The 23,549-nt window shown below is 40.6% G+C and overlaps 3 protein-coding genes across 8 annotated transcripts; all 3 read right to left on the reverse strand.

Annotated features, from left to right (window-relative positions):
- Positions 1-673: 673 nt before the first annotated feature.
- rskrb (ribosomal protein S6 kinase related b) lies at positions 674-9,023 on the reverse strand. Of its 2 annotated transcripts, XM_026182981.2 has the most exons (14): positions 8,727-9,023; positions 6,739-7,029; positions 6,514-6,597; positions 6,283-6,351; positions 5,851-5,920; positions 4,887-4,994; positions 4,573-4,613; positions 3,388-3,438; positions 3,286-3,313; positions 2,971-3,060; positions 2,725-2,813; positions 2,454-2,564; positions 2,262-2,375; positions 674-2,169 (listed from the first exon to the last, which is right to left on the reverse strand). In XM_026182981.2, the coding sequence occupies exons 1-14, from the start codon at positions 8,754-8,756 to the stop codon at positions 1,933-1,935; spliced, it is 1,413 nt and encodes a 470-aa protein (XP_026038766.1). In that variant the 5' UTR covers positions 8,757-9,023; the 3' UTR covers positions 674-1,932. The 2 variants fall into 2 exon arrangements, with proteins under 2 accessions (XP_026038766.1, XP_026038767.1); XM_026182982.2 differs by lacking the exon at positions 3,388-3,438 and having other exon boundaries at positions 8,727-9,020.
- Positions 9,024-10,029: 1,006 nt separating this feature from the next.
- Positions 10,030-16,451, reverse strand: cct8 (chaperonin containing TCP1, subunit 8 (theta)). Of its 2 annotated transcripts, XM_026182585.2 has the most exons (16): positions 16,273-16,447; positions 15,678-15,768; positions 15,511-15,590; positions 15,267-15,416; positions 14,987-15,167; positions 14,828-14,889; positions 14,613-14,750; positions 14,346-14,524; positions 13,922-13,988; positions 13,750-13,837; positions 13,554-13,669; positions 13,099-13,170; positions 12,825-12,989; positions 11,658-11,777; positions 11,095-11,235; positions 10,030-10,311 (listed from the first exon to the last, which is right to left on the reverse strand). In XM_026182585.2, exons 1-15 carry the CDS (start codon positions 16,330-16,332, stop codon positions 11,128-11,130), a joined length of 1,677 nt encoding a protein of 558 aa, XP_026038370.1. In that variant the 5' UTR covers positions 16,333-16,447; the 3' UTR covers positions 10,030-10,311; positions 11,095-11,127. The 2 variants fall into 2 exon arrangements, with proteins under 2 accessions (XP_026038370.1, XP_026038372.1); XM_026182587.2 differs by lacking the exon at positions 11,095-11,235 and having other exon boundaries at positions 16,273-16,451.
- Positions 16,452-17,858: 1,407 nt separating this feature from the next.
- pimreg (PICALM interacting mitotic regulator) lies at positions 17,859-22,014 on the reverse strand. Of its 4 annotated transcripts, XM_026181996.2 has the most exons (6): positions 21,878-22,014; positions 20,866-21,183; positions 20,427-20,728; positions 20,097-20,192; positions 19,388-19,426; positions 17,859-18,937 (listed from the first exon to the last, which is right to left on the reverse strand). In XM_026181996.2, exons 2-5 carry the CDS (start codon positions 21,157-21,159, stop codon positions 19,396-19,398), a joined length of 723 nt encoding a protein of 240 aa, XP_026037781.1. In that variant the 5' UTR covers positions 21,160-21,183; positions 21,878-22,014; the 3' UTR covers positions 17,859-18,937; positions 19,388-19,395. The 4 variants fall into 4 exon arrangements, with proteins under 4 accessions (XP_026037781.1, XP_026037780.1, XP_080163679.1 ...); XM_026181995.2 differs by lacking the exon at positions 19,388-19,426; XM_080307553.1 differs by lacking the exon at positions 19,388-19,426 and having other exon boundaries at positions 20,866-21,200; positions 21,878-21,952.
- Positions 22,015-23,549: the final 1,535 nt, after the last annotated feature.

Genomic DNA, 23,549 nt, shown 5'->3' on the forward strand with positions numbered 1-23,549 from the left:
GGTATGTTCTGATACTTCGGTAATGTAATTTGTTGAGAGGTTTCTGTAAGGCATTTGAATTGAGCATTAACAATAATATGACCTTAAAAGGAATTTGTTTTCATAAGTTTTTCTGAGATGCTGAGCTCCCCCTGGTCAAATGCAGATCTGCACTTGGTGATTTGCCCGCATACCTCTATTTTAGTTGTGGCCTAATATACATGCTCCATTTATAGTGCATTTTGTACATGTGTGTTGTTTCTTTCTTCTCACTTTGTGTAAAGATGACACTGTTGGTGCTAATGCCAACTTTCTATTTTGTGGTCATAGAGGGATGGACACTGTCAGAGTCAATGCTCAGCTAGGCTGGGCTGTTTAAATGATGCTCAGTTGGTACTAATTTTTCTTTTGCTAGCACATGGTGTGTCTTCTGCCCATCCGCTTCAAGGTTCAGTGTGTTGTGCGTTCAGAAATGCTCTTCTGCATACTTTGGTTGTAATGAGTGGTTATTTGAGTTGCCAATGCCATCCCGTCAGGTCTGATGTCAACACTGCATTTTTACCCCAGAGAAGTGCCGCTCATTGGATATTTTCTCATTTTTCTGTAAAACATAGAGATGGCTGTGTGGAAAAGTCCCAGCAGATCAGCAGTTTCCAAATTACTCAGACCAGCACGTCTAGCACCACCAACCACACCACGTTCAAAGTCACTTTAATAACTTTCTTCCTCATTTTGATGCTTGGTTTGAACTTCAACAGGTTCCACCCTGACAGAACAAACCAGCAGAACTTTGTACAGTCAGAGTTTAATATTCCATCTGTGCTACATGGCAATTACAAAAATACATCATAACATAACATATCAAACATCAAAGAGTATTAAAAAAAAGTCATATAAACTTTATAAACAGGAATATATACACATCAGCATTCGGTGACCAGAAATAAAGAAAGGTCAAGGATCACACACGAGGCATTCTGGGCACACATTAGGGCATACTTTACAAAAATAAATAAATAAATAAATTACACTATAATCAGATGAGCAGGTAAGTGCATAAAGGTGAGATCACTGGCAAGGGCTTACCACATCCACAGACCGTAGAAAAAGCCCTGTATCGATCAAAATGTTAAGTGGAGGTAAACGGTACTGCTGTTCCAGTCCCAGCTCTGATCTGCACACTTTTGTACAGCTCTTGGAGTCAAAAATCAAGGCTGAATGGGAAAACCACCAAGCGCTCCCCTGAGACGTAGGTTATAAATGATGAAGCTAAATAAGGTGTTGAAGGCATACACATTTGAACCTGATACTGTGTCACTTGCTCGAGGAGATGATGTAGCCAAGGTCAGGTTTGGGAAAGGTCAGATCGTGGCATGAGCAAAGGTACAGACTATGTTTCAAAGTAAAAGTTGCACAGATTGAGGCAACGAGTCTTCCATCCGCTTCTGCTAAAATAACTGCAACATCTTGCAACATGAAAATAACAGCAGAGATTTTGAAATCAACTAACCTAGCTGAAAGGATAACTATGGTTTGCACACTTAAAACAAAAAAGAAAAAAATATTATGATCTATAATATTATGATCAACAAGCATGACATTTCCACAAGGGGTAAATTTCACAGCATTTGTCCACTATGTATTAACACGGCAGCCATGATGGTTTACTGGAAAGTGGATGCACAATAGTGCAATCTTTCTTGCACAACTGTTGGGCAAACAAGTGTGCAAGAAACTGTGCAGCGGAGAAAGGCAAACACATAAAGGAAGAATAACTTGTATTAAGCACGTCACAAAACATAAAAGACATTGAAATATGCGTGTAGAAAAAAAAAAAAAGGTGATTTCCATTAAGTCAGTAATTTTAAAGTTTAGAAAAATTTTAAAGGCGCACCAATTCAAGGGTGAACAAATGTGCACAAGTGTGCCTTTACACTGTAAACTCAGTGTCTGTCAAACAAACACTTCTCTGCGTGGACCTTTTTCCTGAGCAGGATGCAGTGGGAGTGCTGGGCCAGGCAGCGGTACAGCTGTGTGAGTGTTTGCGCTGGGATCCTGCTGCGAGTGTGGCGTGGCGGGTGGGCTGAGGAGCGAGTCGTAGTCGAAGCCTTTGAGAGGCTGTAGGGACAAAGTGAGGCCTCGTCGAGCTTTGGCCACTCGGTCCGGTCTCTCCCGCAGCTCCAGAATCACCTGACAGCAACAGAGAGGAGAAGTCAAGACTCATGCTTCAGCTTACAGAGGAAACAACCAAACCGAGGACATTCAGACGTCTCGTCTGTTACCTCCATGGGCTGACGCTGCAGTAGGTCGAGGTCAAAGGTTGATCCGCGGAAGAAGGTTTGCCGCTGGAAACGATCAAGCGTCCTCAAGCGACGCGAGGGAGTCTTGCATAAAAGCTGGACAGGAAAATGTGCAGATGATGATCTGACCGTTCAACTGGCTCGCTGCTTAGCAGATATACAATAAATGATTACCTCTGTTATTAGCAAGGCCAGTGGGGAGCTGAGGCTGAGGGGCATCTCATAGGGGAAGCTCCTCACTTTCCTCAACATGCTGCAGTGGTCTGGTTCAGGAGCCACGGGGAACTGACAGAGGGAAAATTCAGGGGATGATTCATCTTTTGCTACTTTGATAGATTAATTCTTCAGCATGCCAGAACATTAAATGAACACAGTCTTTCATGCTCATGTGTCACTGAGAGATTAATCGAACTGCTGACAGTGCAAACAGGCAACAATAGCTAACCTTCCCAGTAGCCAGTGAGAAAAGCAGAATTCCCAGTGACCACCAATCAGCTGCATGGTTGTAGGGCCCACCACTCAGCACCTCAGGAGCTGCAGAGGACAGAGAACCCTCACAATGTTTTTCCATTCATAAATTCACCTCCCAGTAAAACATAATTAGATACGCTCTAAATGCTTCCAAATCCCAGCATCTGCAGCTGTGGTGGGATGAGCTGCAGGGGAGGTTAAGAGTGGATGTTTTCCTCACCCATATATTGGATGGTTCCACAGATGGTAAAGGCTCTTCCCCCTCTCTCCAGGCGACGAGACAAACCAAAGTCAGCTAGCCGGATGTGTCCTAGAAAAGATCATTTTCTCTATGTTATGATGAGTATGAAATCCCAGGCTATTTTTTTTTTAACTGACACAGGCTGGATTTTTATTTGTATCATAATGCTCCCTCATAGTTTGCAGTGATAGGTATTGATTGATAGACGTGCACAGCTCTGTTTTCTAGAAGCTTCTGTGCTTTTCCCTCATACCAAAGCTATGCTGCTCTCTGCTGGGGACAAGATTTACTTACCATTGTCTGTCAGCAGGATATTTTCCATCTGCAACAACAGAGCAAAATAAATAAATAGGTGGATGAGATTACACTCTTGCACTGAATTCTTATGCCACACACCGTGTCTGCCATCGGATTACTGCGAAACACTGATGAAAGGAAACCTGTAGCCTGTAACAAAATATTAAAACAAAACAAAACTCTAAATACGGTATCTGATAAAAACACAAAGTATCAAACAAATTCTACTTCAATAAAATATTTTGTGGCAATTTAAACATTTTTAATTGTTGTGTTCATGCATTGACTAAAAAACAGGAATGAGCAGTTTAGAAACTTTTTAGTAAGTATTCAGTATTCAGCCTTACAAAACCAAAAACAGCCTTTGTACGTGTGCATGATGGAAAAGGAAGCTGAGCTTGCTGTTCTTATATGAGACGCAAAAGTAGGACATCCAGCTGGAAAGGTTTCAGAGTTAAGACAAAAACTCTTCATGATAAATGTTAGGCTTGCAGCATTTGATATCCTTTATTCTAGCCTATGGTATTCCTATGGATACCTTACTCCATCCATGGGAATGAAGCAGCTAAGTAACAGCCTGATAATCAAGTGCACTTGATTAGCTGATATGCAATGCTCGGAGAATTTCCCAAAAACCCATTTCAGACTCTACAGGCCTCAGTTAGTATGTTAAATGTTAAAGTTAATGACAGCACACTTAGAAAATAACTGAACAAGTATTTGGAAGGATTGCTAGGAAAAGCTTCTTCTCTAAAATAAAGAAGCATTGCTTAGTTTTGCAAAATTCCATCAAAACAACGCTTTCTCAGCTTTCAAGATTTCTCAAACAATGCCTGGAGTGACCGAAGTGGAATATCAGCTGTAAAATATCAACTGTCAAACACTGCGGTGACAGAGGGCTGATTTGGGCTTGTTTTGTAGTTATTGAATCAATAATGAATTCATCTGTATACCAAAGTATTCTAGACACAAATGTGAGACCACATGTCTTACAGCAAATCTACAGCAGAATGGCTGATAAAAAAGAACCAATGAGCAATGTCAATGTCCAAGGTGGTGGGACCTTAAGAGAGCTGCTGTGAACAACTTCCCACAAACATCATTAAACTCAAACAAAGTTGTAAAGAACAGTGGGACAAATTTCCTTTCACAATGATGTAAAAGACTGAGGACTGCAGAGAGTCCTGTGAAAAACCTTGATATGAATATGTGTTGCCTGAAATGATCTAGATGCCTGTGCTTAACATAGGTTTTGTGTCATTGTACAATTTTTTTGGTTTTTACCTTCACATCTCTGTGGATCACCCCAAAATCGTGCAGAAAGCCTGTAAAAAAACAACAACTAGTAAGCAAACAGGTTTCAAATCCATGTCTTCGTACTGGCAAACTGAACCATTCTGACTTTGCTGTGTTGCTGGTGGAGATCCTTAGAGAGCTCATCTGTTTTTAATAAGACCACCTCTGATAATTACTTCCATTAAATAACTATGGAAACGACGCTTTGAGCTAATTAAGATTTCTGAAGGGAAAAGTTAGGCTTACAGTACGGATGAGGGTTCACATCTTTCATTTAATTAGTAATGTAATAGCATACACACCAAGCGCACATCCCAACTCTGCAGCAAACACTCGCACCGTGTCCTCTGGGAACTGACCAATCATCTGCCAGTAGGTGTAGAGGTCTCCTGTGCTGCAGTAGTCGCACACTGTTGGAGAAGAAACAGGATCAAAGCATGCCTCTGTGCAGCGGTGCGAGATGTGACTGGGAAGTGAAGGTCAGCGGGAGGTGGAACACAACACTGCTCAAGTTAGGGAAGAGACAAGAGTGAAAACTGTCTTTCTCTAGGAAGCAAGCAAGGTGGAATTTTAAGGCTGGCTGCCTTAATGGAGCATGACTTTAAACTGCATGTGTGTGCGTTTGTAATAATGAATCACCACACTGTAACTGAGGATAGCCATATTTATTTAACACTGTTACATAAGGCAACATAACAATTAAGCAACTGTTTAACCTTAATTGCTTTAAAATATCTGCAGAGATCTTCATCGGTTTGTTGTGGTGACTTCCATGTACTCTACATTTCAGGCTCAAAAAATATGTGACTCAGTGATGATTCACAGTATGTTCAGCATCTGGTTTTCGGGGGCTAACTCGTTCTCTTTTTGCAGGGGGTGGAGAGGCAAACAAAGTGGGTCACACTTTCTGAGTCAGTGGCTAATTTGGAAAAAGAGGGTAAATGCTCAGGAGGAAAGAGGAAAGAAGTCGAAGAAGCTACACGATGCAGAGGGAGTGGTAGACTGGGGTTGCAGGGCTGGAGGGTGTTTGATAAAGGTGCGATTAAACGTGGGGTACAAGCTCAAAAGACCCTGATTTTTAAAGTCTCGACGGGAACCTCTTTGCCTTTTTTTTTTTTTGTTCATCGTGTTGTAGGAGCTGGGTTTGGGTGGGGCTGTGGGTAGATCTTGGACCTAGCTGCCAGTTTTGAGGTGAGAAAAGGTGAGGTGAAGTAAAGGGAGAGTGGATCTGGGTTGGATTGGGTCACCGGTCTCTGTCTGACTCACTAATGTAGACGTGGCGCTGTGTCTGCCAGCAGTCCTGGAGGTCATGGACAAATGGGTGGCGCACCTGACGCTGCAGGCAAAGGTCAAAGGTCAGCCTGGAAAAGCTCAACCGACCATTGTTTCTGAGAGATCATGTCACTCAGAATCGCATTAACTTCAGACTTTACAGGCACACGCCATTTTTGTGAGAAGGCAAATAAACATAAATGGTTCATCACCATCACAGCAGATTTTTTCTACCTTCTATCAACATTTCTAAAGTTAAGAAATCAAAGAATAGCACAATATTTACATGAGATCTTATCACTTATTAACTGTTAGCAGTAATTATCACTCACTGACTATTATGTGTACTTTAGAAAGCCTTGGTTTGTTGAGTGCTAACTGTATGAAATGCAAATATAGTGCCTTCGAAGTTAACACAAAACCCACCTGGACTACAACTTCTTCCTTTGACTGCTCCAAAACCCCGAGTCTTAAAATCTCTGCTTTAGGTATGACCTGTGGGCAGACACAAGATGAAATCAGGCCACTGTAATTATAAATGAACCATGAACACAATTATCTCACAGCTTCAGTTTCCTGCAACAGCCTGATTGGTATTTATGTTAGAATTTAAACGCAGAAAACCTATATGTTAAAACCCAGATAATCAACACTCACTTTAACAGCATATGTCTTCTGTTTGACCTTGTCCTTCACTTTCAGGATGGGTCCAAATGAACCTTTGGCGATGTAGCCCAACACCTAGTGAGGCGAGAACAATGCAGACACAGATACAATGGGATGGTGTCTAGTTTTAAAAAAAAAAGTAAAAGCAGAACATGAGAAAGCTTTGTTCAATCATAAGACGCATGATGTGGCGCTGGCGTTCAAAATGACCCTCACCTGAAAGTGTTCGTGGCCAGGCACAGTTCTGTGGGGGAATTCGGGGAGGAACATGGTAATAAACCCCGGCAGGCTCCACTCCGCTCTCAGCTTGTGGGGGCCAACTCCTGCCAGCCTCAAGACGTGGTCAGGGATCTCGGGGGCTTTGCCCTGGAGCATTCGACGCTGGCCCAGATGAAGGGCAGACGGGGCAAGGCGACACAGGCCTGCTGGGACAGACAGGCCAATGTTTGAGAGGAAGCCACGCCATCCAGAAGATAAGTGCTCATTCTCCTGCCCTTCGGAAGGCCTCTGTTGGGGAAACAAAAGATAAAGACACAGTTTTGTAGATGCTACAGAAGAAACAGGATAAAAAAAAACATTTAGATTGTCTGTTTTTATTACACAAACTCCTGGAGAACAAAAATGAATAGACTGTTCATTCAGAGAGTGTTTTACGCAAGGTTAAGTACCAACACTTATCAAGGCAGGCGTGCACTGCTGAAAGCGCCCTTCTGCTTTCACTTGACCTTTTGGAAACTAGAACACACAAAGAAAGTTGGCACAGGACAACCTGTACTGAAAAATGCTTTGTAAAAATACAGAAGAGAATTGCCTAAATGCTGCTCTAAATTTACAGACTAAGTCCAAACACAACTTACTGTAGCAATAACTTGAATTAGTCGTATTCTGTATGACTTTATCAGTCTCACACGTTGCTGTGGAGGAATTTTTGCGACTTTTTCTTTGTATCGTTGCTTCAGTTCATTGAGATTTGCAGGCATTCATTTATGAACAGCACTTTTAAGGTCCCACCAAAGCATTTCAATCAGGTTAAAGTCTGGATTTTGACTGGGTATTGACACCTTGACCTCAAATTAGACTGTAATAAACTTGGGTATAAGAGGACTTTGTGGTCAACTCAGCGACTGCAAAACAAGCTCAAATCATCACCCCTCCACCGACGTGTTTGGCAGTCAGTATGACGTGTTTGTGATGTTACGCTGGGTTTGGTTTTCATCTGTCTAAAGGACATTGTTCTAGAAGTCTTGTGGTTTACTGAGATTCAGCTTTGCGAGCCTTAGCCATACTTGCAAAAATGTTTTTTGTAGAGAAGTTTTTTTTTCTTAGTAACCCTCGCAACAACTTCGTTCAGTCTTTTTTTCTAACTTTTCCTCCTTTATTTGTACTCTTTGTTTAACATCTACAGCTCTTTTGTGATTCTGTATCTTTTATAGTCTCTCTCTCTCTCTCTCTCTCTCAAACACACACACACACAGCACTTGTGAATTTTATCTTAGTGTTTGTTAAAAAAAAAAAAAAAACAATGACACATGTATCTGGGGTTGTATTTAAATAATTTTACAACCTGCCATAGATTTGAAAGACAGTACACAGTATATACTTGATTTAATTTATAAAAGGTTGCTTTCCTAACGATTGTGGCTTACTGTACAAGACATCAGACTTTGCTATAATACAGCCCCATCTTCATCCCTCAAATGCCTAAGTGGAGCCGAGTGGTACAGCATTTTCATGTAACCATTCCTGCTCTCATATATAAAAACACTCCCTGGTCTGCATCCAAAGTGCAGTCACCGGGTCAACAAGCCCCCTCCCCGTGGGGCTCCTGCTGCACATCTCTGCAGCTATGTAATGCAAGATGCGCTTAATCAGCCATGCAGAGTGTCATTATCATCCGAGCAAAATAAAGGGGCACATCTACTCCGCTGTCACTCTGCTAAACAGCTTCGACCAGTGACCGCAATCTGGGGAGTGTCAGACTTTTGTTTGAAAAGTGACGAATTTGCATTCAAAGTGAATGGTCTCACCCCATATATCGTAACGTGGGAATAACACATTGTAATACTAATTGGCGACTTTTCACCGTTACGCAACTTCAGCACACTTTTCAGGTCCCAAGAGATTGCGGAACCCCGTCACACAGGGAACCCCCACCCCCACCAAAGCACGTGCCTTACACCTTAGCAACCAGATATCCAACTCACCTTCCTGTTCTTACTGCCGTCGGCCCCCATCTGTGTGACAGGACATCAGCGCAGTGTCCTCATACCGACGTCTGCTCTTCATTTAGCCATCCGCGCTGTTCCGCAACCTCTCCACGAACAACGGTGTCGGGCTGCACGAACACAACGCTTACCTTTCGCTAACAATCTGCAGCTGATCGGGCTACGCGGTGTAAAATGTGACAGATATGGCGATATAAAGAAAACAAGTTAATCCCGTGTATGGGCAACGTCAGCGTAAATCCGCCCCCATCACTACCGTCCAATGAGAGGCACGCTTCAGATCCCTGTGCTGCTGCTTGCGGTAGTCAGAGCCGCACACATCAATTATACACGTCGGTGACAGTTTCTGTTAGGTTTGCATCATTTGCATTGGCGTGACTTGTGTGCACAAAAGCAAACGTGTAACAGAAAAGCCTCCTGTATCTCCCGATACATTTTTCAACCCCCCATTCACTTGTTCTAAAAATAAACCCATGCATGCATAATATGTGCTGTCTTAGCATGTTTGGAGGAAATGTGAATGCTGAATGCAATTCATTTAATTAAAAATGCTACAGCGGGAGCACTGATACAGAAAAGGAGTGCATCTTTCTCCCATACTGGCTTCTCTTCACTGATTCCCTGTTAAATCCAGAATCAAATGTAAAAGCTGTATCCTCACAAACTAGAACCTCACAGTAAGATCTCACAGTATCTTATCACCCCAATTTCTTCCAGTGTGTTTTTTGCCGTGTTCCTCTCCTACCCTGCAACCCATTACAGCAGATGGCGACCACTTCCTCAGCCTGGTTCTGATGGAGGGTTTTTCTTTCCCACTGTCACCAAGTGCTTGCTCTTTGGGGATCCTTTATTTCTGTTCATATTTTGAGTTTGTTTTTAGGAATTTTGTAATGTTCTTTAAACACTTGGAAGCATCTGGTAGGTTAATTAATTGTGCATATGTCCTATATTAGATTAGATGCTGATCTGACTACAACACATGGGGTTTTCTCTCTATTATTATATCTTTAGTGTAGAATATGAAGCCCTTGAGGAGACTGTTGTGATTTGGCACTATATAAGTAAAACTGAATTTAATGCATGTTTGTATCATATCAAGAAGCAATGTACAATGTTGGCCATTAAATATCATGGGAAACACACAGCAATTTGAAGCGTGGTAACAGTACATTTTCTCGTTCTTTTTGAGTCTCAATATGTGATGAAACAAAGTTAGTGATCATATGAAGTACCAAAGAAGTTTATAAAGCAACGCTGGGCAAAAAGTAAAAAACAAACCAAATAGTGACAGCACAGGTGCCTTTTATTTGGGACTGAGAACATAAAAAGCAAAACAGAGCCATTGGTATGATTTTTTTTTTTAAACTTCTGTTACCAATGTATGGTCATTTCTACAAAATAAACCAATAAACAGGTAAGCTTTAAATAAGTAGAAAAGTTTGGGAATCCATGTCAGAGCGTTCAGGGTTAAAAGGAGCATCTGCTGGACATTTTAGTCGTCCTCATCAAAGTCTTTCTTTCCCTGGGGAGGTTTGGGTCCTCCTGCTGGTTTGGCCATGATGATCTATAAAGGAAGAAAACAATCATTTCATCATAAGATCCATGCAGCTGAGTGAGTGGGCTTTATGGCAGAGTGGAAGCACATCACCTCTGACCTTCATAAAATAATTGATAGACAAACATTAACCACAGCATCCAAAATGTGTTCAATCTTAAACTGCTGTGCTTATTTATAAATGAGGGGACTATATTTTCAAAGTAAAAAAAAGACCATTTAAATCCCTACAGATATTCCAGAAGTCCATTTATAGTGATTAAACATTCATGAGCACACGTGGGAGTACCGTATGTTGTGCTTTAAGAGAAATTCTCTACACAGGAAAATGTACTTGTGCACAAAACGTGAACACTTAAAATCAAATAAATAATTAAAGAAAAAAAATGAGCTGAAGAAATAATAATTAAACTCTGGGTCAGTTACTTAAGGCACTTCATGTTTCACAAAACATCTTCAACTACGTCTAAACTGAATTAATCTTCTCTTAAAATAGATTAAAAAACAAAACAGTGTTTGATTTGGTACTTGCACTCACAAACTGCTTGCGCATGCAGCATGCTATCACACCACACACACTATCTGCTCTGTGCAGGTTTAGGCAGTGGCACATCTGGGTTTGTGTAAAACACCTGCGATGTGGTTGAATCCAGTCAGTAACGCAACATTTCTCCAGTGTTAGTAGTGACAGGTAACACATACATATTTCAACCTCCTGTGAGTGACTGAGCACACCGATGCAGATTTTTGTTTTGTTTTTAGTTAAAAGCGCACACACATTCCAAAACCTACTGACTGAGCGACTGAGGGTTTTGTGTGTGCCCTCTAATGGTGAGTTTCAAAATTATCAGGCTCTTCATCCCAACCGTCCTTGTCCCAATGGCCTCTCTGCTTGGGAGCCTTGGGTCCCCCTGCAGCCTTAGCCATGATGATCTGGATCGTACATATATGCACACTTAATTTATCCACCAGTTGCTTTAAAGAACATAAAAAAAAATCCTAAAAAGAATAATACAAAACTCAAAATATAAACAGAAAGCAAACATCTGTGAGATGTGATTTGATGCGGTCTGTCAGATCTCTGGAGTGTGGCATTACGTTTGTTGATTTGCCTCAAAGCCTAAATTATTCAGTTAAAAACCAAACCGATACATTAAAAGCCGTTTAATAGATGAAGTTTTGTAAACAGGTGAAAAATAGTCCTAAAGGCTCTTACTGTCTGACTGATTGAAGCAGTTTTCTGTCTCAATCAAAAACAAAAAACACAATTTCAAAAGTTCATAAAATATTCTGTATGAGGCTGGCTTTCATTACATGTAGAGTTTGTGTGTTAAGAATGTTTTGTTTGTACCCACCTGGTCCACCCTCAGCACTGTGATAGCGGAATTGGTAGCCAGTTTTATGCCCCAGTATTTGACCAGGTAGGGATCCAGAATGCCGGCTTCGAGCATGTCCTTCACAGCAGGACCATCACTCTGCAAACAACATGACAACCGCACCGTCAGTCAAGAATATGAGACGCTTCAATAGAAACGGGTATTAAAAAAAATAATTTCAAATTTTGGATTTAAGGGGGAAAAAAGGATGCCACAACACAAATTTTAAGATGTCTTTTATAGACCTAGTCTGCTCAACTTAACTCGACTGTTTCTAGGGTTTCCCATACTCAGAAAACGAGACGTCAACAGACTGCATGTCACCGATTGGCTAGTCAGTGGCGTTTCTCAATTAGTCATGAGGGCGTCTCCTTCACGAAAATCAAAAGCATAATTTTTGAAACCCGGAAATTAGGGACCTGGCTATGCAAAAAAAAAAAAAAAAAAAAAAAAAAAAAAAAGGAGGCAGCAGGTATATCATCACCTCAACCTCCTCCATCGTCGTGGTGTTTGAGTCGCCATTACTTCGTACTCGACTGTAAAAGAAACCGTCCGAAACCGAGTTGAGCCAAGATGAGTAGGTACAGGTGGGAAAAAGGACTGTTAGTGTTAAGCTGTGTACCCTAATCTAAAAAGTGGTGTGCATCTACCCAAGTTAACTGGAAGCCCAAAAAAAAAAAAAAAAAAAAAAATCTAAACTGTGATTCGCCTGCTTGGTAATTACATACGATGTGAACATCATATTATTTAGCTTAAAGATCATGTGGAACAGGCTGTATCTGTCTCCATAGCGCAGACAACACAAATGGACTCGGTGGGAGCTCAAGTCCTTCCAGCATTTCAGTCAAGGTAACTGTTTTTCTCTCAAAGGCCAACACATGAGCCAAGTTTCTCTTGTGATGACAGAATGATGTAGTGCATGTTTTTAGTGCAAACAGCAGTGTTAGCTCCTCCGGCATTCACTGTCACGTTTTGGACACCACTGGTAATGCGTTAAGGACCAGTGTGTAAGGTTTAGGTGCCTCTTGCAGTGCCGTTGTAGATTGTAACCAAGGAAAACACAGGCTGAATATTTTAAACGATTCACATCTGAAATCAAACTATATCAAAGCCATCCACACATTCTTCTCATGCATCCATACATACCTCAATGTCAAAGCCCATGTTTTTGTTTCCCTCATGATGCGCAGAATACAGCTTTGAAATAAGCTCGCTCCCCTTCACGCCGGAGTTCTCAGCGAGGGCACGTGGCAACGCCTCGAAAGCTTCGGCAAACTTTTTAATGGCATACTGCTCGAGACCAGGGCAGGACTGCAGAAAGGCAGGAAAATGGTGTATCAGTCAAAATAGGACAAAACGAAGACGAGAGATAAGTGTGTGGACTTGGAATATGTTAATTAATTCACTTGAATGTGCATACCTCTCCATATGAGGTGATCTGTTTGGCCAGCTCAATCTCAGTGGCTCCTCCTCCAGGTAGCAGCCTGTTGTCCTAAAGATAATGAATGACAGAGAGACTGTAGCTGTTGTGCAAACTAAGTAGTACATAAAAAGAAAACCCCTTGAAATTTGTGAACTGTAAGATTCTCAATAACAATGTTTAAAGGGAAAGTTTTGCTCATAGTGAACACTGATAGCATAGTTTTAGTTTTTCAGTTCCTAATTCTATTTTAATATTATTATTATTAAGTAAACAGGTGCTCAACACCGATGAGAAAAAAGATAAACATCAGCCTGAGTTGCTTTACAATAAAGACAATAATAATCTTTAAAATATAATTTGTGCATCCATTTGTTAAAACTTGTGATTCATCTAAAAGTAAGAAAAAAATCCCAACAACAAAATAACCCCAGTGACTTATAATGTCTACTTACCCTGACCAGAACTTTAAAGGTGTTGACTCCATCATCTACAGCCCTCTCAATATCATCCATCAGGTTGTCAGTGGAGCCTCTGATCACCACGGTTGAGATGGCACCATCCTCTTTATCTGTGTCAACACCAACCAACATGTTAACTCAGAAAGGTTTAAAATTAAGATTCACAAGCCTGAAGAATGGAGTCATTTACCATGTTTGAAGACCACCACCTGAGTGTCTCCCACCTCAGTCAGATATACATCATCACAGTGACCCATCTCATCCGGAGTCGGAGCCATCTAAGGATGACAAAAATGTATTTATAGTTAAAAATGGACGGCTCTTTCGAATACCTGATCTGATAAAAACAAGTGTACACTCACCATCTTGGGCAGAGCTACAGCTCCCACAGTCTTGCATAATCTCCTGAGGTCCCACTTGGAGTTAAGCCTGACGAGAAGGAAAAAAAGAACGTTTACGGCTGGGAAGCACACAATGCCAAAGATATACTATTATATATCATGTAATATTTAACATACGGCCATCATATATTTATTTAAATGTCCCAAAAAATGCAGACACAGTTACATCTTGCACCTTCAAAATAAAAGTTTTAGTCCTAGGCCATGAAAGGACCATCTGTATTAGCAAAAAGATCAATCTTTACTTGGGAGAAATGTGATCTCTTAAGCGAGTTACATGAAACAGTAAGCTCAACTAGAAGAAACTCAGGCTGAATTTGCCGTAAATGTCTAGCTCTTTGTATATGATACGTTCCCTGCTCACTTAAGGTTTTGTAGTTCTTACCTGACCACCATGAGTTTGTACTTGTTGGCGTAGTGCAGCGCCATGTCAGCCACTTTCCCCCCAGTTACCACCACAGTGGCACCAGCCTCCTTGATAGCCTTCACGTTAGCTTCCATCAAATCCTCCTCTCCTTTACTGAAGTCCATGAGCTCCTGTGCATTATTTATCAACACTGTGCCCTGTGGAACAGACGGGACTATTGTCAGCACCGAGAGCAATGTCAGCATCATCTTCATTAAACTTAATATATCGGTCACCTCCACTTACCTTAGTCTCTGTCACCATGCAGTCGAAGGGGCAGGAGAAAACGGCGATCTTGGCGTCTTTCACTGATGAGATGTCTCCCTCTGCCTCCTTCTTAAAAACCATGCCATGAAGCATAGAGGATGCCGTCACCCCACAACCCTAAAATGACCACAAATGTTAATAGAGGCCAAACTGCATACGCACACAAAATAAAACCAACAGAAGATGCTGCTTACCAAAATCTTGCATACTCTGACGTTATCAACATTGAAATTGCCGGTCTCTGGGAAGATCGATACTGCACGAAGAGGGGAGAAAAAGGAAGTCAGAAAAATACCAAGGCAATGCTAAAATCGAGACAATCAACTCTGAGATAGTGTGCACTTCTGACTCACCACAGGCCTCTGCAATGAGGTTCGCAAGGAAGTCTTCATTGCCGTACTGTTTACTCATGACTGCTGTACGGATGAGCGACTTGGCTTCATTAATGTCATGGAGGTTCTTGGCTGAGGAGCAAACGCAGTCTGACAGGATCTCCAGAGTCTTCTTACAAGCCTTCTCGTAGCCTTCAATCACCTGTGGCAAAGAAGAAAAAGCAGGCACTGAGAAAATGCACCAATCATAGCACATGTTTGACATCAAGCCATGCTACTTTACCAATATTATCTTGTTTACCTCTGAAACAGACAAGCCCATTCTAAGGAGCTCTTCAGCCAGCTCCAGCAGAGCTCCAGCAAAGACCAGGACAAAGTTGGTACCATCGCCGACTTCCTGTTCTTGCATGTGGGACGCCATTACAATCATTTTGGCTGCGGGATGCTGCACCTATAAAACAAACAATTTACATAAATAGTTAAATTCATACATTTATTATGCACTCAGCTGAATTTCAGTGAGGTGCACAACAACATCTCCTCACCTCAAGCTCTCTGAGAATTGTTGCAGCGTCATTGGTGACAAACAGCTTCTCTAAATGGTTGATGACCATTTTGTTCATGCCTAAAAGAAAACACTTCATTTAACGGGTGCTGCTTTGATATCTTTACAGAGCACAACCCTAATAGGCTGTAGGCAGACCAAACTTACCGTTGGGCCCATAGGCAGTGCGGGTGGTTTGAGAAAGTTCCTTACAAGCTCTGATATTACGGAAGACAGCCTCTTCAAGACCTGAAAAGTGCTGTAACAGACAAGAAATCAACTTTTCAAGACAGGTGCATTACCGTTCATTTCCATGTCAGACTAATATATTTAGCTTACTACCTAACAATGAATATGTTAAAAGCAAATAACTGGATATAATATGGATAGTCTGAGAATGTAAACATTTCATTAAGCATCAGCATCACTTTAAGCTGACAGTACTGACAGTTAGCTGAATGCTAGCTGGGTGTGACTGCAGTATGGCATCCCGTTATAACAGCAGCTCAACTTCTGCTGCTGCTATATTTAGCACGGTTTAGACTGAAGGGAGACAGTGAAATATCAAGAATAAGCATTTCATCTTCCCTAACAGACCTTCGTCCAGCAGCCGGCTGGGCGGCCTGGCTGCTGCTTTCTAGAACTATCCCTCATGACTCTGAATGAACATGCTAACTTAGCGGCTAACGTTAGCTAGCACGCTTCTTCACAACTACTCAGTCAAAGCTCATCTACGAGCCCAATATTCCTAATTTAACCCCACCTTGGCGCCATCCTTTAACATCTGGGCGAAGCCCGGAGCTTTTGGGACGTGGAGGGCCATTTTCAAATTTTTAGCAGCCCCGGTATCCTAGAGAAGGTAGCCGCGGCGTGGGTTCAGCTCTGGGTACAAAGCCGGAGAGGCAGAGGTGGAGCGACTTCAACGAGGCAGCGAGCTACAGACGGGTGACAACAAAGGACAAACAGAGCAATTGTCGTTTCACCGCGCAGTGATCGTAAAACACCACGCGGGGGCAGTCTTACCGTCGTGTTACTATAACGAAATCCAAGTCTATACTAAGTGACTGACTTTTCAGTGAATTCCAAATAATTTAAGCTACCTCACCAAAGAAACACAAGTAAAGTACGACAGATGGCATTTCTGATTTCCTGTTGTTTACTTGCTTTGTCAAATTTCTATCATTAGTCATGAAATATTACAAATATAATGAATTATTGTCTTAAATGTGTAGTTGTTTTAAATTAAAAATGTATTGCCTTTACCAGTTAGTTTTCTATAGACTGTGCCTTGCATATTATACAAATATAATATATACAAATATAACCATGCTATCCCAAATGATTTACCCACTAAAAGAATTACACAAATTTTCTACATACAAATTAAAGTAGTACTAATCTCATATAAAGTACTTAATCACAAATGTGTAACATAATTTAATTTTAGGTCAGCGGTTTGGCAACCTATCCAGGGTGTGCCCTCCACTTGCCCTATGTTAGCTGGGATAGCCCCCCCACCCCATAACAATAAGCAGAAGAGTACGGATGTATGAATATTACAATTATTCTAAGTTAAAACACAAATTATAGTACCAGAAGAAGTTCAAACTGAGCATCAGAAAGAGGAAGAAAGGAGATTTAAATTACTTTGAACATGACATGGTGGTTGATGTGAATATTTCAGAAACTGCTGATCTACTAAAATTTTCCCACATAACCATCACTGTGATCTGAAAGAGGCATGAGTTGCAGTGTCGCACAGATAAAATTGGGCTGGAAAAATGTTGCCTGGTTTTTATTAATCTCAATTTCTGCTGCAACATTCAAGTGATAGGGTCAAAATTTAATGCAAACAGCATCAAAGCATGGATCAATCCTTCCTTGGACTGATCACTGGTTCAGGTTTGACGGTGTTCATTTAATGGCGTGGGAGTGTTTTATTGCCATAAATTGGGCCTCTTATTACAAACTGAGTGCCTTCCAGCACCATGGTGGATCTGTGCCATTAGGCAAGCATTAAGGCAGTACTAGCAAGGTATACCTAATGAAGTGGGAAGTTAGTATACTGGCATATATAGATTTCAATACCTGAAAATGATCTGAACAGAAAGAAAAAAACAAAAAACCCAAAATAGTGATATAAACACATTTTTCCACTCCGTTTCTAAAATCTTCAGTTAGTTTAATGAACAAATGTGCTGTAAAACTGACACCAAATGATAACCACCATCATCAACATCATGATGTTGAGGAAAATATTATTTTAACCCCCCCCCCCCCCAAAAAAAATGAAGAAAAGAAAAAGAAAACACCCAACAAAAATGATGTGAAGAGAAAACATGAAACGGATATATATATATGCATAAAAAGGGCAAAGTTTTATTTTTTCACATTTGGACAGTTGTTCTCCTTTAAAAAAAATAATAATGCAGAAAAAGAAAGTATCAAAAACAGAAAAACAAAACAACAACAACACACCCACAGAAGAGCTTTGCTTAATTTGAGGCTGGTAACTTGAGAGTCACTAATAAGACTCGGGATATCTCTTTATAACATCATCATTATAGCCATCAACTGGTAATGAGCCACTAAATCTTTTTCCCCATCACATTATCAGATGATTTGTGTGTACAATATCGATGCATGAATCATCCACAGGCCATTAGAAGTGCCAACCTCTGCCTCAAGGAATGTTCACATTTAAATACTGTTTTAGAAAATACACTTGATAATTTGGTATAATCAAATGATATTTAAAAATAGTGTAACAAGTGTTAGAAACATTATTGCATACATATAAAAATAGTGGAAAAAAAAAAAAAGATTTCCCCTCTGTCAGAAAATTTAGTGTTCGTTCAGCAGATAACTGCAGCTCTTGTTCGCGATCCCTTTAGAGTACATTTCATTAACTTTCTATGCAGAGAATGAGAACACAAAGTACAATATTAGTATTTTGAAAATGTAACTAAATGTAACATTTTGGTTGGAGCAGCTACGACAGATGCAAAGAAAATTCCTCTGGAAGCTACAGTGAGGATATTTTACCCACAACAAGCTAACCTGAGACATGTAAACACACAAGAGTCACACAGATGCTCACAAAGATGCAGAGCACACATAAAAAAAGACAAGCTGTAGCATAATAGTCTCCCAGTATCATAACGCCACTGTGAATATGTAACAGTGACACCACAATAATAATGAGTATAATAAGTGTAAAACATGGCTACAATAGGTCCTGCATTATACACACAGACATGCATGTAGTTCAGTTGGGTTTGCGAATAGTGTTCACAGCTGTGTGGGCCCAACTGCCCAGCGTGTCTGAGACGCGTGTGGCTCTGCGTGTGACATTTGAGCGGCTGAGTTTACCGCTGGGATCCAGCTTTCTCATCATCGCTCCCCCAGAACGTTCCTTTGGGCCAGATCTGCAGAGACAGAGAGACACTACTCAGTACAAAAAGAGACTGCCATTAAAACCCATATAGGTTTACAACTGTAACATCAGTTAGTTATTTAAAAAGAAAAAGGCAAGTGTTAACCATCAGGCAACAAATGAAAATTTTCAGTAACTCATTTCCTGATCTACAATTTGAATTTTATTACTTATCATTTTAATGTGTAAATGGCCTTGTAGACATTCAGGTAATATCAGAAAAGGTATTTGGGAAAGTTTGGTGTCAAGGAAAATTTAAAGCAGGAGCTGTAAAGTCAGCAAGAAAAAGTGTGAGCAACATTTGTTCAGACAGCGAGTTATTAATCTGTTTTTCTTCCAGATTGCATGCATCCGAGAAGCTCTGCCATGCACCTTTGTGTTTACACTGAAAGCTATGTTCTCAAAACTCAACTAGTTTTACTCTTTGGAAAGGGGATTTTACCTTCTGTATTACTCCACAATTTGGGAATAGTTGAACTGCCTGTTGCAAGTAAAAAACAAAACAACAAACTGATCTCAATTAAATAAGAAGACGTCTATACTCAGTGAGGAAAGCCTCTGGGAGCATGTAATGTGCGCAAATAACAGGCAAGATCACCATTACCGAGTGCTCGCTTTCCGCACTGAATATCATCGTTTACAGGACACAAATATTTTAAATGACAACACAGGAAGTGACGCAAATTTTCAAATGCATTCTGTCATGTCATCTGGCTCCAATTCCCACATCCACCTCCTTTCCCCCTTACTCCCTCCTTATCTGAATACCAGAAACACAGGCCCTGTTTCAAACTGAGGCGGGAGGAATGTCTGGAGGGAGGGGGAGGAAGTCTGGGGACCCACAAGCTGGGATTCTTTGGGTGAGAGGGCAAGGAGGACAGAGACTCCCTTCCTCAATACAGAATATGCATGAATACAAGGAAATGGACTAATGGCTTCTTCAGTTACACAAAACTTTAATTTACCAACAAAACACTTCTTTAGTTGTGATTATAGAAAAAGGTAACAAAACATGTCCTTTTTCTGTTAATTACCCAATCTGGGAGAAACTAATAACACACATAATGCAAACACTTTTTACAATTTTAGAATTTACCACCCAGTCAATGATCAAGATATCAAAAGAATTCACTAAAATAAAAAAATGTTACCTGCTGTCTCTCCCAATGATGTCATCAAAAGCCTTCGACAGATGTTTGAGCCTCCTGAGTCCACTGGAAACTGACTCCAAATCTTGGTCAAATTTCCTATTATAGATCATAAAAACAAAATATTTGGCAGAAAAAGATAACCACCAAAATTCAAGTGAGCTACTCTCCGCTGCTCCACATACTTGGTTGAGTTTTTTTTTTTTTTTAAATAAATAAATGGTGTATGATCGTCCTGACACATCCTCAGAGGGATCCAATGAAATAAAAGCACTCAAACTTATAAACAAAGTCCTAAAAAGCAAAGTTGCATAAAGAGTGAATCAAACTCACTTCCTCTGGTTTTGCGTATTTGGAGAGGCAAAGGGACTTCGTACAGCAGCCATGCGGACCAGTTGCCTCCTGCCACCTCCTGTTTTCACTCCTCTTACGGATGCTTCAGGAGTCCTGCGTCCTCTGGAGCCTGGAGTACGCCCAGGTGTACCTGTTGCTCTGAGTGTGCGTCTGGGTGTTGCAGCCCGATGAGGTGTACGTCCTGGGGTGCAAGAATTCAATGCTCCAGCATTTTCTCCATCACGACCCGGGGTCGCTACCAAACACTCTTCACGGGAAAATTCTCTGGTCCTCTGCAACCTCTGAGAGAGAGAGAGAGAGAGAGAGAGAGAGAGAGAGAGAGAAAGAAAATAACAACTCTAGAATAACTGACTGGTGGCTTTTGTTGAGACTGATAATAATAAAAAATAGGCAATTTCACACATAACAATTAATCTACCTGATACACTCCGGTGATAGAGTTACGAGCACTACGAGTAAGTTTGTGGACTGTGCTGGTCTTTGGTTGCTCCTTCATGGTTTCCCAGGTCGGATTCTCAGGGAGGGAGTTGGTCTGGACAGATCGCAGTGGGAGTCGCTTCCTCAGTGACATTCTCAGAGAGTTGAGTGAAGATGAGGACCGAAGTTTGCGGAAACGGTCCGGGGCTTCTGGGGAGCTCTCTGCTCCATCAGACTCATCCAGGACTGTGTGTGCCCGCCAGACTCCAACCACAGCTTTACCAACACCATCCATGACTAAACAGGCTATATGACCGAGCTGAGAAAAAAAGTGATCTGTATGAATAAGTTTTATGAAAATAACATTTTTAATACTACAGTTTCAAAATCTCACAATATAAAAAAAAACTATATTCTAATCTGGCTCAGCATGCTATGAAATTTGAATATTTCTTTGGACTGATAGACCAAAATAAGAAAAAGTTACAAGTTAAGACAAATCTTTCTTTTTTTAATCCTCGAATTTGAGGAAATTATTTCAGAGTCCCTTTGTCACTGTCAAAAAATTTGAAAAATGTCAATGAACAAAGGACGGAAAAAGTGAAAAATGAGCCGTAACAACCATACAATCAAGCAGCAGTAATCGTGTTAGTAAAAGCTCCGTGGCTTTTGTTAGATAGGGACAATGCTCCTGGTCAAGTGTCCAACTTAACCCAGGAATGGCTTGCCCTGAGGAGGGAATAACAGCCTTAAGCAACAAATGAGAATTAAAGTTTACCTTTCACTTGCCGTTATATAAAAACGCTGTCAAATTGTGCCATTGTTGTCAAATGCTGCCTTTTCCCATAAAATTCAGTGAATATCATTAACAAAACAAAAGAGGGCTGTGCCCCCGAAGCCACGGTTAGCTAGGAAAAAAAATTACTATTTACACGACAAAACATCTACTCAAATAAGTATAAAAACTTAAAAGAAGAACGTCTGCTGGGACACCTGCTGTACAGAGAGCTTACCTAAAAGTATCAGTTGTAAAAGTAGCCGATTCTCTGTGGCTTTTAGGCGGCTGTAGCTCCCGTTTCTTCTTTCGCTGTTTGAATTTGGCGGCGGACCACAGAATCCACAAAGGCACGCGTCACCACGCCCTACGCAGTGTTACGTGACGTAAAACGATGCGTCACTACGTACAGTTTTACGTTAATGGGATTCACGTTGAAATGTGACCAGGATTATCGTGTCCGAATAAGATTCCAAGATGTTTCTTCTTGAAATATATATTTTAAAATGATCTGTTAAGGTCTGTATTTTCAAAATAGTTGTAAAAAAAACTTAGGATCACAAGTTTGTAATACTAGATTCCTCTATGGCTTGTTGATGCCTACCAAAAGTCGTGTTGTGACTTGCAAAGGGACATTTAGCTAAGTATTATTGGGGGTCTATGTTTATATTTGAGCCTGTATGTGTAATTGTGATCCTGTGTGGATTAGGGAAAATCCAAAATAAATTTAACATGTGCACCTAATTCTTTTTTTAAAAAGTCATTAAAGATTTATGTTGCACAATCATTTCACCCTGGAAAAATAACAGCTTAAAGAAATCATCAAAAGCCCCAAATTACCATGGCATTTATGCCCATGATGAGTGTTTGTAAACTGTCTCTCAAACACCGTCACATTTTCTAGTAAAGAAAAATTACGAAATGTTTAGCAATAAACCTTATCTTTCCCAGGTAATATGTCCAGTTTTTATTGACTTGGCATGAGATTGGTGTTGAAGCAACTAACAGGGGTGTTAGTAACGCTCTTCTATTGCAATACTGTTTTACCACCCAATTTACAGATAAAGGAATACATACAAATACACGTAAGAAACACTTTACAAAGCTAAGTATAACAGTGCCTTTGGACTTGGTGATGTATATCAAATATATTTAGCTGCTGGGAAATGCTAGATAGTTTGCACAGTTTTTTCCACCAACAGCACAATTATAACAGGTCACTAAATACTGTTGCTCATTTATCAAACACCATAAGGTTTTTCTTTGCTTTTGGTTGCACGTGTACACAAAAATCCACCATTGTGGCTACAAAGGGCTTGGTGACCAGCAGATGTCACTGCACACCTGCACATGAAATGCTTTCAGTATTTTGAAATCTTTGTCTTGTCCACCTCTGTAGTGATTTAGTAAAGGCATTAACAAGGCTGTAGAATAATTTATCTTTAACTTTGAATCCATTTGTCCTTCACTGATATCACTCTGTTTTATGTGTTTTAAAGTGTTTCTTTCTTTATTGGAAAGAACATAAAGAGGAGACCTTGACCCTAACAACCTAGCAGCCACTGTCCTTTTGTCTCATTAAAAGTAAATGTATAACATCATTTTAATGAGCTATGGCTGTATAGTTGAGTCAGGAGGTAAAGTTCAGAGCAAATGCAAGAATTAGATTCTGAAGCATTTATAAACATTTCACAGACATGTTTATTTCTCTGGTTTGACAGCAGTATGATAGTTTTACACTGGGTATTATCAAAGCATCAGCTTCAGCATTGAGTTACTCTCTTTTAAGCAGCTTTTTGGTTTTTAACACAATTAGTCTGACAATTATCTGTCTCTTTATTGTTTTAAAAAGCACACTGATTAATATGCAGAAGCCAGCATGAGCTATATATCAGAGTAAGTGCATGCAT

This window comes from Astatotilapia calliptera, chromosome 10 (assembly GCF_964374335.1).
Source record: "Astatotilapia calliptera chromosome 10, fAstCal68.1, whole genome shotgun sequence".
In the NCBI taxonomy this organism is placed as follows: Eukaryota; Metazoa; Chordata; class Actinopteri; order Cichliformes; family Cichlidae; genus Astatotilapia; species Astatotilapia calliptera.

Excerpts from the sequence above, each read along its gene's own strand:
- rskrb (XM_026182981.2), bottom strand. The coding sequence starts at position 8,756 with ATGGGGGCCGACGGCAGTAAGAACAGGAAG. Across the intron at positions 5,921-6,282 it reads AGGAAGAAGTTGTAGTCCAG|CGTCAGGTGCGCCACCCATT; the intron begins GTGGGTTTTGTG and ends CTTTGCCTGCAG. Across the intron at positions 3,314-3,387 it reads GTAATCCGATGGCAGACACG|ATGGAAAATATCCTGCTGAC; the intron begins GTGTGTGGCATA and ends CTGTTGTTGCAG.
- cct8 (XM_026182585.2), bottom strand. The coding sequence starts at position 16,332 with ATGGCCCTCCACGTCCCAAAAGCTCCGGGCTTCGCCCAGATGTTAAAG. Across the intron at positions 15,769-16,272 it reads TGTTAAAGGATGGCGCCAAG|CACTTTTCAGGTCTTGAAGA; the intron begins GTGGGGTTAAAT and ends TGTCTGTTACAG. Across the intron at positions 13,989-14,345 it reads TACAAACTCATGGTGGTCAG|GCTTAACTCCAAGTGGGACC; the intron begins GTAAGAACTACA and ends CCTTCTCGTCAG.
- pimreg (XM_026181995.2), bottom strand. The coding sequence starts at position 21,159 with ATGGATGGTGTTGGTAAAGCTGTGGTTGGAGTCTGGCGGGCACACACA. Across the intron at positions 20,729-20,865 it reads CTATCACCGGAGTGTATCAG|AGGTTGCAGAGGACCAGAGA; the intron begins GTAGATTAATTG and ends TCTCTCTCTCAG. Across the intron at positions 20,193-20,426 it reads AATACGCAAAACCAGAGGAA|GAAATTTGACCAAGATTTGG; the intron begins GTGAGTTTGATT and ends GATCTATAATAG.